Genomic DNA, 18,233 nt, shown 5'->3' with positions numbered 1-18,233 from the left:
ACTCCTCTCCCTGGTACAGCTACTCCTCTCCCTGGTACAGCTACTCCTCTCCCTGGTCCAGCTACTCCTCTCCCTGGTCCAACTACTCCTCTCTCTGGTCCAACTACTCCTCTCCCTGGTCCAACTACTCCTCTCCCTGGTCCAACTACTCCTCTGCCTGGTCCAGCTACTCCTCTCCCTGGTCCAACTACTCCTCTCCCTGGTCCAGCTACTCCTCTCCTTGGTCCAACTACTCCTCTGCCTGGTCCACCTACTCCTCTGCCGGGTCCAGCTACTCCTCTCCTTGGTCCAACTACTCCTCTGCCTGGTCCACCTACTCCTCTGCCTGGTCCACCTACTCCTCTGCCTGGTCCAACTACACCTCTCCCTGGTCCAACTACACCTCTCCCTGGTCCAACTACTCCTCTCCCTGGTCCAGCTACTCCTCTCCCTGGTCCAACTACTCCTCTCCCTGGTCCAGCTACTCCTCTCCCTGGTCCAGCTACTCCTCTCCCTGGTCCAGCTACTCCTCTGCCTGGTCCAGCTACTCCTCTCCCTGGTCCAGCTACTCCTCTGCCTGGTCCAGCTACTCCTCTGCCTGGTCCAGCTACTCCTCTGCCTGGTCCAACTACTCCTCTCCCTGGTCCAACTACTCCTCTGCCTGGTCCAACTACTCCTCTCCCTGGTCCAACTACTCCTCTCCCTGGTCCAACTACTCCTCTGCCTGGTTCAACTACTCCTCTCTCTGGTCCAACTACTCCTCTGCCTGGTCCAACTACTCCTCTCCCTGGTCCAACTATTCCTCTCCCTTGTCCAGACATTGTTTTCTCTCTCTACACCTCTGTGTTATTCTGTATCCACACTCAACAAAATCAATCCAAAGAGTCCCCTTTTAACTGTGTATGTTCATGTAATTGAAAGAACTTCAACACGTTGCTATGTCTCCCGATTGAGATTGGAATCAGCTGTGGTTGGTCTATTTTACACAACGTACAGTAAATCAGCTATTTCTCAATGTTTCAATGATCTGTTCATTCAAAAATTCTTATAAGCCGTTTCAATACAGCTTTTGAGCTGCTGTTGTTGCAGAAGTAGAGGCTTTATATTATATTTAAGGTTTGGAACATTAGGTCTTCATTTCTGGCATGCTGTGTGCAAGCATTTGTAAATAAGACAAGAAAGATCCATCATTTTGGTATTGGGTAAGCTTGTATGTACAGAAAATTTAAGCATTTTAGAAACGTAGAAACGTAGAAGTGTAATCGACTGAGGGACCTTGCAGATAATTGTAAGTGCGGGGCACAGAGATGAGGTAGTCATTAAAAAATCATGTTAAACACTATTATTGCACACAGAGTGAGTACATGCAAGGCTGTAAGACAACAACTTGTGGAACAAGTCAAGGGGTGTGGATACTTTCTGAAGGTACTGTATTTCCTTTTTACTTTGTTTACCTTCTGCTGGCTATGTGTGTAGGTATGTATGTGAAAAGCCTACAGACAGGCTCCATTGCCTGCCTGTCTGTCTGTGTCTGCTAACTGTGAGGTAAGGGTTGTGTGTGTGTGTGTGTGTGTGTGTGTGTGTGTGTGTGTGTGTGTGTGTGTGTGTGTGTGTGTGTGTGTGTGTGTGTGTGTGTGTGTGTGTGTGTGTGTTAAGATGTTTGTGTGTAAGGTGTGCGCGTGCGTGCGGCACACCCGTTGGACCATAAACACAGCCATGGTGGACATGTTGACCGTACAGTACCTGCTGCAGACGATGGAGATGGCCACTAGAGAGACGATGAACACCAATCCTGCTGCAGCCGAGCCAGCAATCAGAGGAAGCTGCTCCCTCAACTCTGATTTATAGTCATCTACATAGACAGAGAGAAAATGTGTGTGTGTGAGAGAGAGAGAGAGAGAGAGAGAGAGAGAGAGAGAGAGAGAGAGAGAGAGAGAGAGAGAGAGAGAGAGAGAGAGAGAGAGAAAGAGAGAAAGAAAAAGATCAATAAAAAGTGAGAGAAAGTATTTCAGTGTTTCTGTTGCCATACCTAATCTCCCTGTCACAGTCTGACAGACACAAAAGAACACCTTGGAATTTCTACTGGGGGTGTTCAAACACAAGCTGCTCTTCGACAGTCAAAAATACAGCTAAACGTTAGCAACGAAGTGAGGAAGAATATCACGAGTTCAGAGGGTAGCCTAAATAACTTCTAAAGACACACTAAACTGCCTCAGTCCTGTCTCATGACCTTTAGCAAGATTTAGCATGCTGCGGGCAAACTGACAGCAATGGGGTTCAAGTGAAAAAAGGAGAAGAAAGAAGAAGTATTTTGAGCGGTGATATAGTAGCTTAAATATCAACAAAATAATAAGCTAGTATTCATAGCACACTTGATAGTTTGAATTATAGGCCTACTATTTTGTTCCCTGTAAAGGGTGAGTGTGCTATTTCTTTGTGAAGCTGTATTCAGTCTCCTAAACTCAGACAGGTGAAAATGGTGATTGGCTTGAAGAATCAGAAATCAACTGTCTGAGTGCTATAGCTAGCAGTAAATAACAGCACATTGCAATCAGTCAGGTATCAACACCTGACTGTGGAGAATAGGACTCCTCACTGACAAGCTATAACCATACACACCTTACTGATGAAAGGCCAATCATCTCCTCCTCATTGCACCTGTCAATCAAATGGTTTTGGGAGGGGTTGTGTGGGGGGTTGGGGGGGGGGGGCAGTTGGGGCAGTTGAGGGGTGTGGGGCGAAGAGACCTGGGGTATTTGTGTAAAAATGTGATGACAGACAGAAAAGAGGGATTGTCAACTGTGAGAGGAGAGGAAGAGGGAGAAGAGTCAGAGGGGAGTGAGGGAGAGAGAAGGAGGGAGGGAGGAGGGCCAGAGGTGGGTAGACAGTGATGGAGACTGGGATGAGATGGGTAGTGCAGGAGAGAGGAGGTGGGGGAGGACAGGGGAGGCAGGCACTATAGAGGGTGAGGCACATAGGGGTTGACGGAGGAACGGATGGTTGGGAGAGGGACATAGGATGGGGAAGGCAGGGAGGAAGGGTGATGAGGGGGTGATGGACATAGGGGATGGGGAGTCAGGGAGGGAGGGAGGGAGGGTAAGGGACATTGGATGGGGGATGTACGGAGAGGGTGTGAGGATAGGGTGATGGAAATAGGGGATGGGGGAGGCAGCGAGGGAGGGTGAGGCGGGGGTGGGAGATGGAAATAGGGATGTGGAGGCAGGGAGGGAGGGTGAGGAGGGGGTGGGATATGGAAATAGGGATGTGGAGGCAGGGAGGGAGGGTGAGGAGGGGGTGGGAGATGGAAATAGGGATGTGGAGGCAGGGAGGGAGGGTGAGGAGGGGGTGGGAGATGGAAATAGGGATGTGGAGGCAGGGAGGGAGGGTGAGGAGGGGGTGGGAGATGGAAATAGGGATGTGGAGGCAGGGAGGGAGGGTGAGGAGGGGGTGGGAGATGGAAATAGGGATGTGGAGGCAGGGAGGGAGGGTGAGGAGGTGGTGGGAGATGGAAATAGGGATGTGGAGGCAGGGAGGGAGGGTGAGGAGGGGGTGGGTGAGGGACATAAGGGAAGGGGAAGCAGGGAGTACGAGTGAGGAGGAGGCGGGTGAGGGACATAGGATGGGGAAGGCAGGGAGGAAGGGTGATGAGGGGGTGATGGACATAGGGGATGGGGAGTCAGGGAGGGAGGGAGGGAGGGTAAGGGACATTGGATGGGGGAGGTAGGGAGAGGGTGTGAGGATAGGGTGATGGAAATAGGGGATGGGGGAGGCAGCGAGGGAGGGTGAGGCGGGGGTGGGAGATGGAAATAGGGATGTGGAGGCAGGGAGGGAGGGTGAGGAGGGGGTGGGAGATGGAAATAGGGATGTGGAGGCAGGGAGGGAGGGTGAGGAGGGGGTGGGAGATGGAAATAGGGATGTGGAGGCAGGGAGGGAGGGTGAGGAGGGGGTGGGAGATGGAAATAGGGATGTGGAGGCAGGGAGGGAGGGTGAGGAGGGGTGGGAGATGGAAATAGGGATGTGGAGGCAGGGAGGGAGGGTGAGGAGGGGGTGGGAGATGGAAATAGGGATGTGGAGGCAGGGAGGGAGGGTGAGGAGGTGGTGGGAGATGGAAATAGGGATGTGGAGGCAGGGAGGGAGGGTGAGGAGGGGGTGGGTGAGGGACATAAGGGAAGGGGAAGCAGGGAGTACGAGTGAGGAGGAGGCGGGTGAGGGACATAGGGGATGGGGGAGGGAAATGTAGGGTGTGATGGGTCCCTCTGTTCCTCCTTCACCGGGTGCTAATTGTCTCCATAAATGTTGTGCTGTGGCAGCAAGCCAGAGGATGTACCATCAGCTGGTCCTCATGCTGTCTGGCGTGTGTAGTGTGTGTGCGTGTGCGTGTGTATGTGCATGCGTTGGGTAAATACTAATCAGAGCGTGAGGAAGAGGGAGGAGAGGGCTATGCTGCTACATCTGCTCTACACAGGTAACTACAGATGATGATGGAGATCATCATCATCATCATCATCATCACTGTAACTGTATAACAGAACAGGTTGTTTATATGACTGATAATCACCTTGACCATACAATAGCCTCCTATTGGAGGGAAGGAAGAACAGTGGAAAAGAAGGATGGAGGGGTGGGGGATAGAGAGAAGGAAGATTAGGAGGAGGTGTGGTATTTGTGATGTCAAATGGAGATTTTCTCTTAGATGCGGATCATGGATAAGAAGATCAGTTCAGGGTTTAACCCCCCAATGGTCAGGGTTAGGGCTGTGGCGGTCATGACATTTTGTCAGATGGTAAGTGTCATGCAAATGATTGCCGGTCTCACAGTACTTGACCGCTAATAAACATAAACATGCTTAGTGCGCCTTTCGAATATGAACATTTTCAAAAGTTGAATAAGTCCATTTAATATAGCTTCATCCATCATTTATTTAGTTGTGATAGGCCTATAAATCTGGTATGTCTTAGAAATCAAAACATACAGATGATTTGGAAAGAGTCGCAAAAAAAGGTTTGCGTTATGTTCCTTGTGTTTCCAGCGGAAAGACAGAGACAATTGCATTGTTGCTATGCTTGTCTAGCAAGAAAGTTGGGGGATATCTAATCAATGGATGATGGAATAAAAATGACAGAATTAAAAGTGAAATGAGAAAGTAAGGCTGCAACGACCAAAAGCCAACAGGTAGGCTGCTATTTACGCTATGATCTGAATGGAGTTATGTGTAGGCTAACTGTAGGACTAGTTAGCTAGCTTCTCTCGGTTTGATGCAGTCAAGATGGGTACTATGTAAGGATGATAAATAACTAACAAGAAGTTAGTCTAGCACAAGATAACAGTGGTTCTGGTCTCTCCCTCCAGTACTCTGAGCCTCCCTGGTCTTACATATTCTCTCTCTCTCTCTCTCTCCCTCTCTCTCTCTCTCTCTCTCTCTCTCTCTCTCTCGTTATCTCTCTCTCTCTCTCTCTCTCGTTACCTCTCTCTCTCTCTCTCTCTCTCTCTCGTTACCTCTCTCTACCTCTCTCTCTCTCGTTACCTCTCTCTACCTCTCTCTCTCTCGTTACCTCTCTCTACCTCTCTACCTCTCTACCTCTCTACCTCTCTCTCTCTCTCTCTCTCTCTCTCTCTCTCTCTCTCTCTCTCTCTCTCTCTCTCTCTCTCTCTCTCTCTCTCTCTCTCTCTCTCTCTCTCTCTCTCTCTCTCTCTCTCTCTCTCTCTCTCTCTCTCTCTCTCTCTCTCTCTCTCTCTCTCTCTCTCTCTCTCTCTCTCTCTCTCTCTCTCTCTCTCTCTCTCTCTCTCTCTCAAAACAGGTATAAAAAACAGGAACTCTAACTCCCATCAGTATTTATCCTCATCATTCAGATTATTCAAATTTAATCATGAGGTATTTTGAGAGTGAATACATGGCATTTAGCAAGTTTGGTAAACTACCCATCAGTAGGTTCATTTGCGCTATTTTGGATTGGGATTACCGTGACCAACAGTCAGAGGGAATGTGACTGCGACCATGACTCGTGACTGCCGGTGTGGTGGTAATACGGTCACCACGACAGCCCTAGTTAGGGTTAGGAATCGGGGATGGTAAGCTGATCCTAGATCTCTGCCTCAAAGGGTAAGTTCTACTGGAGTGTTGTAAATCATCTGACAGCATATTGCATAGGAAAGAAGACGTATGCTGTGTTTAGGAAATACGGTACGCCCACACACGAACACCTGGACCCAAACTCACACACCAGTGTAGCAGGTGTTGCGCCCCCCTGAACAATCCAACCCCCGGTGGCAAATAATTAATCACATCAGCCACTAATCACAGCTAAGCATTCTGGGATAGCTGCTCAGCAACAGACGGGCTCAATGAAGAACCAATTAGCTAAGCAGTTTGGATCAAGCACAGTCAGTTACACACAAGAAGAGAAGCTCAAAACCACCATTCTCAACTCTCATATAGACACACAATCTCATACATTATGAAACATTCACAAACATGTTGTGACAGTGATCCACACTCTCCACTGTCACATTCACAATCCCTCTACCGTCCTGGACTCTATCCACACTCTCTCTCTTCCTCTCTATCTTTCTCTCACACACACACAAACTAACACACACAGCTCCCCACCACCATCTCTCCTCGCCTCCCCTCCCCCCCTTGGCTTATTGCATGGTCCTTACCATCTGTGAGGGTTTGGAAGCACATCTTGCCGCTGTATTTGCCAAAGCCAGCCACAGTCCTGGCCCGCACCTGCACAACGTAGACCGTGCCCGCCCGGAGGCCCTCCACGCGGGCTGTGTTGGTCTCGCTGCGCACCATGGTGGAATTAATCTCTGCATGGTCCTGGAGGAGGACAGGGGAGAGAGAGAGATACCAGGTGAATGTTGCAGAGAGACAGAGCAGATCATGTGTATAATCCAGGACGGGACATAATGGAGGAGACAGAGAGGAAGAGACCAGGGGCAGTATGTCTCGCAGGTTAGCGTTCTTCGTCATGAATCTTGTTCTGGAGGCAGCTCTACAGAGTGGTCACTAGCTGGCACAGCCACAAATTCATAACATCTGCACATTTTTGTTTTAATGAATCTTTACAATATAGCCAATTTTGACTTTGCAGCTGGCCTATCTAAGGGGAAGTCAGTTCACTCAGTTGTGCCTCCAGGACAAGACTCATGACAATAAACGTCAACCAGCATACGTCTAAAGCGGAGGTTTCTTTAACCATGAAATCTGGGTCGTAGGTACTTTATCAAACTTCTCAGAGTAGGAGTGCTGATATAAAATCAGTCTGACCTTCTAGAGCACAATTAATTAGATTAAATGGACGGGGGGGGGGGGGGGACCTGATCCTAGATGCATTATACGGACCTCGGTTATCATTTAAAGAAACCGTTGTATTATCTCCCCTATGCTGCGGAAGTATTCAGCAACCAACAGTTAGTAACGTTGGCTGCCTTTGCCACAACAGCGGTAACACTGGCATTTTATTAGATTGTTTTGTTTATCTGACACTCTTATCCACAGTGACTCACATGGCATGAGAGGAGAGAAAGGATCCTACTGGGCACAGACATCAATTCAACGTCTATTCCACATTGGTTCAAAGTAATTTCATTGAAATGACGTGGAAACAACGTTGATTAAATCAATGTGTGCCCAGTGGGATAGAAAGGATTGATATTCCAAAAAGGCATTACTTTGCTAGTTAGAGCAATAAACAACAGCTGATAGAGGGAGCTTATGTGTTGTGTAACAGCCTCCTCCACCATAGAAACCTGAAAAGTTAAGATGAGTCATATGCAATTTGGATGCACTAATGGGCCTATTCAACACAATGGCACCAAAGTGTTCTCTAGTTGCTGTTGATCTCTTTCTATGAGAGAACGGTCACTTTGTAATCCCCTTGTCCTTGACAGGCTTACGTAACTGTTACGACCACAGATGGAAACTTTAATGCTGGAGTTGAATGACAGTATGTATTGTTAAAGAACCACTGAACATGCCGATAAGCACGTGTTTTTCTGTTGCTCATTAGAAAAATGAGATTTCAGTCTTGGAGGTGTGTTTCCTGACCGATTCAGCTTGGTTAATGACGTTTGTCCCCCATGAGACACTGTAGACGCGGAAGCATATTTCACTTCCTCATAATCCCCAGAATGAATCTAAGATAACTCAAGAAATGTATAATTCATTTAGACATTTTTGCCAATGATGTTTTAGTTGCGCAATTTTACATCTAACTACGGTGCGTGGTGCAGTATTTCTCAATTTAAAAAAATGTGTGACTAGTTGTTATGTAAACAGTCGGAGCTACAGAGCAGGTTTGCCTCACTGTCTATGATATTGTATAGAGAGCAATATCCTCAGCTGTTCACCCCATGTTAGTGGTGTCATGACGTGGCCCTTTTTGGGTATAGCTAATGGCTTCCCCTCTCTCTCTCTCTCTCTCTCCTACATCCAGATTCTGTTATCTAATCTCGTAAATTCCTGGAGGAGACTCTCTCCCCCTGGCCATGCAGAAAGAGACACATAGAGAGAACAAAGGATTTCACATGGCGAACTCCTTAATCCCCAAAATTAGGATTTGATATAAAAGGTCCACTTGTGAGAAGGTGGGAATGGTCCGTGGACACTTAAGGGACGGGTATGACGAGTGTGTTTCATTTGGTGACCTCAGAGTGGACAGAAAACACACATAACTATATCTCTGAATATGTACATTTCTCAATTATGGGGTTTGCATCTAATTCTTGTATAAAATGAATGAATAAAGATTAAACTATTTGTGAAATGATGTAAAGTGATGTTAAACCTTTAATGAAAGAGAATTGTATTCCCTTTAAAGTTTAACTAAGTCATTGGCCCGCCCCCGTGAGCACAGACATGATCTGTCGTCATGGAACAGCCCGTTTCTATTGTTACGAATAAAAAACCCTCCTGAGGAAATCCTCTTCAGACCACAAAAACCTCAGTGTCCGCTAAGGTTACAATGGTTGTTGAATTCCTAACCATACCACGTGGAGCAATGGCTACACGGGTGGAAATGGTTAAACTCTGAGACTATCGATCCCGACAGAATAAGAGCAAATGTTAGATACTAATTACTAGTCTGCAGTTAGAAATTATGTCAACCTGGGATGCGAAGACTGACAACCGCCGAAACATCTATGCTATGAGAACATTTCTGAACGGTACTCTGAAGTATCCATCCTAACCACGAAAGACTGATCTTCAGGGAAGCAGAGAGAGAGACGATGATGAACTGACTCTCCAACAGACAGATGGACGATTCCAACAGAGATCACAACAACACACTGGTCGTAAATATATATTGATTGTAATTATTCCCGAATGAGTGAGCGTTCATGTGCAAAGGATTAGCATTTCAATTAACATAATTATCAACTGTGTAGTGACTCCTTTTGTTGTTTCCTGCCTTTTCAGTCCGCACCCACTTCCCTTTGTCCACCAAGCCATCATATCGGCTTAGCCCACTAGGGAACCTCCCTTATCATTTCCTTGTAACCATAGCTACTGTGTTGTTTGTTTATACATTTCTGTGATTATTTAGTTAGTTAATAATTAAATGATTAATACAATTGATGTATGGAACATTCATAGTAAAGGCTGGGTTCATGCAGATAACCAACAATTTAAGACGTTTGGAATGAGACTAACGTGAGGTAAAGAATAATTCATTAATTAGAAGACTAATTGATCAGATATTAAAAGATCTGAAGAGTTATATTAGGAAAATTATAACTTTGTAATCTGAAGATTTTCCTTGGTGCCGGGACTTCCTAGATAATTACATTTACATGATTAGTTTAATCACGTAATAATAATTACAGAGAATTGATTTGATAAAATAACAGTCTTCACTTTAATGATGCCAAAGACACGACAGTGGGCAAATGGACATATCAAAACCCAACCTTCACTTACCCGCTGTGATGCAGGGATGTTCCAAACTCCATTTTAGACCAGACTGACTTTATGAACAAAATTATCCAATTTCTATTTTGTAGTCAATTTTGAGACTAGAATAAATGTTTCTGACTCATATCGATGCCATATACAGTAGACTGTATTGAAAGTGATTCAATGCTTTTTAAAGTTAGTCACTCTTTAAACACGCTCACATACACGCACACACATGCACGCATGCACACACAGACACGCATGCACACACAGACACGTACACAGAGACGCACCCCCACACACACTACCGCTCTAACCACCCATATACACACACAGCCACAAATATTCATGAAATAAGGCCCATTTGTCTATGAGTCACATTGTAATATTGTTCCTCCTGCAGTATTTACTGCTGGCTGTAGAAGTATTTAGAGAGAGAGAGTTTAATTAGTAAAGGAAGTTGTGTGGTGTCTGAAGTGGCAGACTGCTAATTATGACAGAGGACTATTTCCACCTACAGAATGTGTTTGTTTTCACAGAATGGAACAAAGCAACGCTTCCAAGTTCCATTTTCAGAGAATTGTTTTGTGCCATTTTCTTCTTCTGTTTTGGTTTGTTTGGGTATTTCAGAGTGGGAGTTCAAAGGATTAAACAAATGTATGGTCGAAACTGTATAACTAAATCCAGTAAGACTTTATAGACCCTGAACGTCTAACAGTCTGTGTGCATGCAGGCATGTGTGTGTGTGTGTATGCCTGCCTGTGTACTGGGGTGGCTGTGTGTTATGTTTGTGTGTATCCTGTCTGTGCAGGTGTGTAGGCCCAGTGTCCACCACCTTAAATGAACCAGCCTGGCCCAGCCTGCTAGTGCTAGAAGGCTTTGGTCCTGAAGTTCTGACTTCTGCTATGGGAATAGGAGGGGGTAACTGTAATTAGCTAGTCCCGTCACCGTCACAGAGTGAATATAGACAAAAAATAAGCATGCACACCTACACTACACTACACTACACCTGCAGGCAGCTGATATACAGTGAGCTCCAAAAGTATCAGGACAGTGACACATGTTGTTGTTGTTTTGGCTCTGTACACCTGCACTTTGGAATTTAAATGTATTTTCATCCATATCGGGTGAACCGTTTATCACGGACTACAAAGGGAAAACCAGCCACGTTGCAGACACCAGTGTCTTGCTCCCGGACAAGCTAAACACCTTCTTCGCCCACTTTGAGGATAATACAGTGCCACCGACGCGGCCCACTACCAAGGACTGTGGGCTCTTCTTCTCCTTGGCCGACAAGAGTAAGACATTTAAACGTGTTAACCCTCGCAAGGCTGCCGGTCCAGACGGCATCTCTAGCCGCATCCTCTCAGACCAGCTGGCTGGAGTGTTTACGGACATATTCAATCTCTCCTTATCCCGGTGGAGAAGGTGAAAAGCTTCAAGTTCCTCGGTGTACACATCACTGACGATATGAAATGGTCCACCCACACAGACAGTGTGGTGAAGAAGGCACAACAGCGCCTCTTCAACCTCAGGAAGCTGAAGAAATGTGGCTTGGTCCCTAAAACCCTCACAAACTTTTATAGATGCAATTGACAGCATCCTGTCGGCTGTATCACCGCCTGGTACGGCAACCACAACACCCGCAACCACAGGGCTCTCCAGAGGGTGGTGCGGTCTGCCCAACGCATCACCGGGTGGAAACTACCTGCCCTCCAGGACACCTACACCACCCGATGTCACAGGAAGGCCAAAAAGATCATCAAGGACATCAACCACCCGAGCCAAGGCCTGTTCAACCCGCTATCATCCAGAATGCGAGGTCAGTACAGGTGCATCAAAGCTGGGACCGAGAGACTGAAAAACAGCTTCTATCTTAAGGCCATCATGTTAAATAGCCATCACCAGCCAGCTTTCACCCCACTACGCAACCCTGCACCTTAGAGGCTGCTGCCCTATATACATAGACTTGGAATCACTGGCCACTTTAATAATGGAACACTAGTCACTTTAATAATTTGTAAATAATGTTAACATACTGCTATACTCATCTAATATGTACAGTATATACTGTATTATATTCAACTGTATCTTAGTCAATGCCACTCTGACATTGCTCTTTCTAATATTTATACATTTCTTCATTCCATTTTTTTACTTTTAAATTTGTGTGTATTTTTGTGAATTGTTGCACTGCTGGAGCTAGGAGCACAAGCATTTCGCTACACCCGCAATAACATCTGCTAAATAAGTGTTTGTGACCGAATAAAATTGGATTTGATGTGATTTGAAATTACAGCACTTTTTGTACATACAGTTGAAGTCGGAAGTTTACATACACTTTGGTTGGAGTCATTAAAACTTGTTTTTCAACCACTCCACAAATTCCTTGTTAACAAACTATAGTTTTGGCAAGTCAGTTAGAACATCTACTTTGTGCATGACACAAGTCATTTTTCCAACAATTGTTTACAGATAGATTATTTCACTTATAATTCACTGTATCACAATTCTAGTGAGTCAGAAGTTTGCATACGCTAAGTTGACTGTGCCTTTAAAACTTCTTAAAACTAGGGGGCGACATTTTCGTTTTTGGCTAACAAACGTACCCATTTGAAACTGCCTATTTCTCAGCCCCCGAAACTAGAATATGCATATAAGTGTCAGATTAGGATAGAAAACACTCTGAAGTTTCCAAAACTGTAAATTTTTTGTCTGTGAGTTAAACAGAACTAATATTGCAGGCTAAAACCTGGGGAAAATCCAATCAGGAAGTGACCCTGTTTTTGAAACCTCTCTGTTCCTATGCATACCTATTGCCCATTGAAAGGGATATCAACCAGACTTATTTTTCTATGGCTTCCCTACGGTGTCAACAGCCTTTAGACATAGGTTCAGGCTTTTATTTTGAAGAATGAGCGTGAAAGGGCACATTGCGTAAGTGGATAGGTGGGGGCTCTCAGAGTGAGTTCTGCGTAACAGAGAAAGGCAACCATTGTTCCTCCCTGTCCTAGTGAAAAGCCAACTGTTCCGGTTGATATATTATCGAATAGATATTTGAAAAACACCCTGAAGATGGATTATAAAAAACGTTTGACATGTTTCTGTGGACATTATGGATATAATTTGGGATTTTTGTCGGCGTTGTCGCGAGCGTTCTTTCCGGTGGATTCCTGGGCATAACGCATCATAAAATATCTTTATGGAACAAAAGGAAAATTTGTTGTCTAACTGGGAGTCTCGTGAGTGAAAACATCCGAAGATCAAACGATTAATTTGATTGCTTTTCTGATTTTCGTGACCAAGTTACCTGATGCTAGGTGTACTTATTGTTTTGTCGAGCGATCGATAAACTTACACAAACGCTTGTATTGCTTTCGCTGTAAAGCATAATTTCAAAATCTGAGATGACAGATGGATTAACAAAAGGCTAAGCTGTGTTTTGCAATATTGCACTTGTGATTTCATGAAATTATATTATATTATATACCTGTGGCGCTAGGCTAGGCTATGCTAGTCAGCGTTTCTGATGACAATTATCCCGGATCCGGGATGGGTGGTTCAGAAAGGTTAAACGGTAAGGAAAATTCCAGAAAATAATGTCATGGCTTTAGAAGCTTCTGATAGGCTAATTGACATCATTTGAGTAAATTGGAGGTGTACCTGTGGATGTATTTCAAGGCCTACCTCCACACTCAGTGCTTCTTTGCTTGACATCATGGGAAAATCAAAAGAAATCAGCCAAGACCTCAGAAAGATAATTGTAGACCTCCACAAGTCTGGTTCATCCTTGGGAGCAATTTCCAAATGCCTGAAGGTACCACGTTCATCTGTGCAAACAATAGTACGCAGGTATAAACACCATGGGACTATACAGCCGTCATACCGCTCAGGTAGGAGACGCATTCTGTCTCCTAGAGATGAACGTACTTTGGTGCGAAAAGTGAAAATTAATCCCAGAGCAACAGCAAAGGACCTTGTGAAGATACTGGAGGAAACAGGTACAAAAGTATCTATATCCACAGTAAAAACGAGTCCTATATCGACATAACCTGAAAGGCCGCTCAGCAAGGAAGAAGCCACTGCTCCAAAACCGCCATAAAAAAGCCAGACTACGGTTTGCAACTGCACATGGGGACAAAGATCATACTTTTTGGAGAAATGTCCTCTTTTCTGATGAAACAAAAATAGAACTGTTGAGCCATAATGACCATCGTTATGTTTGGAGGAAAAAAGGGAGGCTTGCAAGCCGAAGAACACCATCCCAACCGTGAAGCACGGGGGTGGCAACATCATGTTGTGGAGGTGCTTTGCTGCAGGAGGGATTGGTGCACTTCACAAAATAGATGACATCATGAGGCAGGAAAATTATGTGGATATATTGAAGCAACATCTCAAGAAATCAGTCAGGAAGTTAAAGCTTGGTCGCAAATAGGTCTTCCAAATGGACAATGACCCCAAGCATACTTCCAAAGTTGTGGCCAAATGTCTTAAGGACAACAAAGTCAAGGTATTGGAGTGGCCACCACAAAGCTCTGACCTCAATCCCATAGAACATTTGTTGGCAGAACTGAAAAAGTGTGTGCGAGCAAGGAGGCCTACAAACCTGACTCAGTTACACCAGCTCTGTCAGGAGGAATGGCCAAAATTCTTATTGTGGGAAGCTTGTGGAAGGCTACCCAAAATCTTTGACCCAAGTTAAACAATTTAAAGGCAATGCTACCAAATACTAATTGAGAGTATGTAAACTTCTGACCCACTAAATCATTCTCTATACTATTATTCTGACATTTCACATTCTTAAAATAAAAGTGGTGATCCTAACTGACCTAAGACAGGGAATTTTTACTAGGATTAAATGTCAGGAATTGTGAAAAACTGAGTTTAAATGTATTTGGCTAAGGTGTATGTAAACTTCTGACTTCAACTGTCCCCCCATTTTTATTTTATTTATTATAACTTTTTTTTTTTTTTACTTTATTTAACTAGGCAAGTCAGTTAAAGAACAAATTCTTTTTTGGCCTTATTTATTTTAGGTGAGTACAAACAAATTCTTATTCTTATTCCTGCAGCATCTTCATAAGGTCCTTTGCTGTTAGGTGAGTAAGGTGAGTAAAAGTATTGGGACAAATTCACTTACAGTATATGTGTATTAAAGTAGTGAAAAGTGTAGTATTTGGTCCCATATTCCTAGCATGCGATAATTACATCAAGGTTGTGACTTGTTGGATGCATGTGCTGTTGGTTTTGGTTGTTTCAGATTATTTTCTGCCCAATAACAATGAATGGTAAATAATGTATTGTGTCATGAGTCACTTTTATTGTAAATAAGAATAGAATAGAATTCTAAACACTTCTACATTAATGTGGATGCTACCATGATTAGAATGAATTGTGAATAATGATGAGTGAGAAAGTTACAGATACACAAATATCACATATCATACTGTACCAAGACATGCTAACCCAATCACTTTTACTATAACAGGGAAGATTAGCATTTTTTAGGGGGTATGATATTTATGCCTCTGTAACTTTGACTGCAGTTTCTCAGATATGCAACTTGTCCTTTTTCATCCTCCTCTTTCTTATATCTTATTAAAGTCTATATGGAAATGTTTATAGATTGTGTTCCATGATGAGGTATAGTAGTCTCTTCAGTAGAGAGCGACAGGAACAGCGGAGAAGAGAATAGAACAGAATAGAGACAGAGGCCCATATCCGGCCCACACCGACATCATTACCCAATCAGATCAGTGTAATTAGATCATGAAGGAAGCTCCATCATTGGCCAGATGAGGTAAACACTGCTATGAAATTTGGCCCACATATAACGATCTCTCCAATCACATTAGGCTTTATTGAACACTCACTCCTGTGATGAAGAGCAATGTTAGCTCGTCCGCTAATAGGAAAATGCTACGCCTCTCAAAGTTTAATCTCATAACAGGATATTAGTTTGTGTTATATGTGTTATAGCATTGGATAATTATATTGGGGGTATTTAAATGTTTACCATGAAGGCAAATAGTCAAATACATTTCTAGCCTCAACACTAATGTTCCTGCAATGCCTACTACTATCCACACACCATGCAAAAGTGATATTGTACTTCCATTATGGCGTGATCTAATTTGATAAACGTCCAAACATAGACAACTCATGGAAAGGAAAGCCAGGCCACCACAGAGTATTGGAAATTCACTTTCAGTTTCATCAGCCATGGTTGGTTGAGCATTGACCACCTGCGGTTAGGATTGGCCCATTCCCGCTGTCAGTCAAACAGGGTATCCCAGGATCACACCCCCCTCTGCTTAATTCTGGGGGACAGGTGGGTGGGCAGATGGAAGATGGCCAATGGGGAACGATCTCTGGAGAAACAGCCAACAGGCAGTGGCCTTTTCACGCTCTCAGACAAAGGGGTATTATATTTAACGTGAAGTAGCAGGTGGAGGGACAGCAGCTTGTGGACGGCCAATGAAAGGTCTTGCCAGGAGAGACCGCCCACTGTGATTGGCCCTCTCCTGCTGTCAGTCAAATGCAAGTTAGAAAAGACACCCTAACTTGCTATATAAAAAAGGGAAGGCATGTGGGAGGGCAGATGAGAGGGCAGCCAATGGTGAGGCTTGCCAGGAGTGACAGACAGGGAACATTGCATGCTCTCTGTAGTATCCCGAAGGCTACAGCTACCTAGACCAGGCAGTATTTCCTTCAACTAACACTAATAACAAGGCGGGCCTCCACTCCTGTTGGATTTGCCCCAAACATAACATTTGGGGCATTCAGGACAAAAAGTTAATTTCTTTGCAATGTTTTTTGCAGTATTAATTTAGTGCCTTATTGCAAAAATATGCTTGTTTTTGAATATGTGTATTCTGTACAGGTTTCCTTCTTTTCACTCTGTCAATTAGGTCAGTATAGTGGAGTAACTACAATGTTGTTGATCCATCCTCCGTTTTCTCCTATCACAGCCATTAAATTCTGTAACTGTTTTAAAGTCACCATTGGCCTCATGGTGAAATCCCTGAGCGGTTTCCTTCCTCTCCGGCAACTGAGTTAGAAATGACACCTGTATCTTTGTAGTGACTGGGTATATTGATACACCATGCAAAGTGTAATTAATAACTTCACCATGCTCAAAGGGATATTCAATGTCTGCTTTGTTATTTTTATACATCTACCATCTAGGTGCCCTTCTTTGCGAGGCATTGGAAAACCTCCCTGGTCTTTGTGGTTGAATCTGTTTGATTCACTGATAGACTGAGGAACCTAAAAGATAATTGTGTGTATGGGGTACAGAGATGAGGTAGTCATCCAAAAATCATGTTAAACACCCACAGAATGAGTCCATGCAATGTATTATTTGACTTGTTAAGCATATTTTTACACCTGAACTTATTAAGGCTTTCCAATACAAAGTTGTTGAATGCTTATTGACTCAAGAAACTGCAGCTTACATTTTTTATTCATTTGTAAAAATGTCTAAAAACATAATTCCACTTTGACATTATGAGGTATCGTGTGTAGGACACAAAATCTAAATTGAATCCATTTTAAATTCAGACTGTAACACAACAAAATGTGGAAAAGGTCAAGGGGTGTGAATACTTTCTGAGACATAGAAGACCATATAATATGGTTAGAAATTCTATATCTATACAGTACCAGTCAAAGGTTTGGACACACCTACTCATTCAAGGGTTTTTCTTTATTTTTACTATTTTCTACATTGTAGAATAATAGTGAAGACATCAAAACCATGAAATAACACACATGGAATCAAGTATTAACCAAATAAGTGTTAAACAAATAAAAAATATATTTTAGATTTTAGATTCTTCAAAGTCGCCAACCTTTGCCTTGATGACAGCTTTGCACACTCTTGGCAGCTTTGCACACTATTTATTTATTTATGCTACTGACGTGAATGAAAAGCCTAAGGAAACTATACCATCAGTAAACAATTTCAATCACAGAGGCACCATCGCTTACATTACTATACCATAAGCAAGGAATTACCATATTCATTACAAATTAAAATAACCCGCTTGAAGCTGATATTAAAGGGTATTTAAAATGTATTCATAATCTGCATATTACAGATATATAGCAAATAAAATGTTGAAACAGCTTAACTGTCAGTAATGTTTTTAAATGATTCCCTGAAGCATAGCACAATACTAAAATATGGCATTACTATATTCTCTCTGTCTACTGTTGATAGGTATCATGCATGCTATCTCCTTCCAACTCTAGCCCTGTCATTATGAATGATAAGCCACTTACAGTGCATATTTACTGTGGGAGATCGAATGTATAGCTGCGTTCACACGCTCACTATAAAGACACAAGC

The 18,233-nt window shown here is 43.8% G+C and overlaps 1 protein-coding gene across 3 annotated transcripts in view; it reads right to left on the bottom strand.

Annotated features, from left to right (window-relative positions):
• LOC139560632 (ephrin type-B receptor 1) overlaps window positions 1-18,233 on the bottom strand; it is a 405,983-nt gene that overhangs the window by 48,432 nt on the left and 339,318 nt on the right. For all 3 annotated transcript variants that reach the window (XM_071377579.1, XM_071377581.1, XM_071377580.1), the window contains 2 exons: window positions 6,640-6,802; window positions 1,723-1,831 (listed from right to left, as the gene is read on the bottom strand). In XM_071377579.1, coding sequence (XP_071233680.1) covers window positions 1,723-1,831; window positions 6,640-6,802 — 272 coding nt within the window. The remainder of the gene's footprint in view (window positions 1-1,722; window positions 1,832-6,639; window positions 6,803-18,233) is intronic.

This window comes from Salvelinus alpinus, chromosome 30 (assembly GCF_045679555.1).
Source record: "Salvelinus alpinus chromosome 30, SLU_Salpinus.1, whole genome shotgun sequence".
NCBI lineage: Eukaryota > Metazoa > Chordata > Actinopteri > Salmoniformes > Salmonidae > Salvelinus > Salvelinus alpinus.
This window is presented reverse-complemented; position numbering and strand designations above follow the sequence as displayed.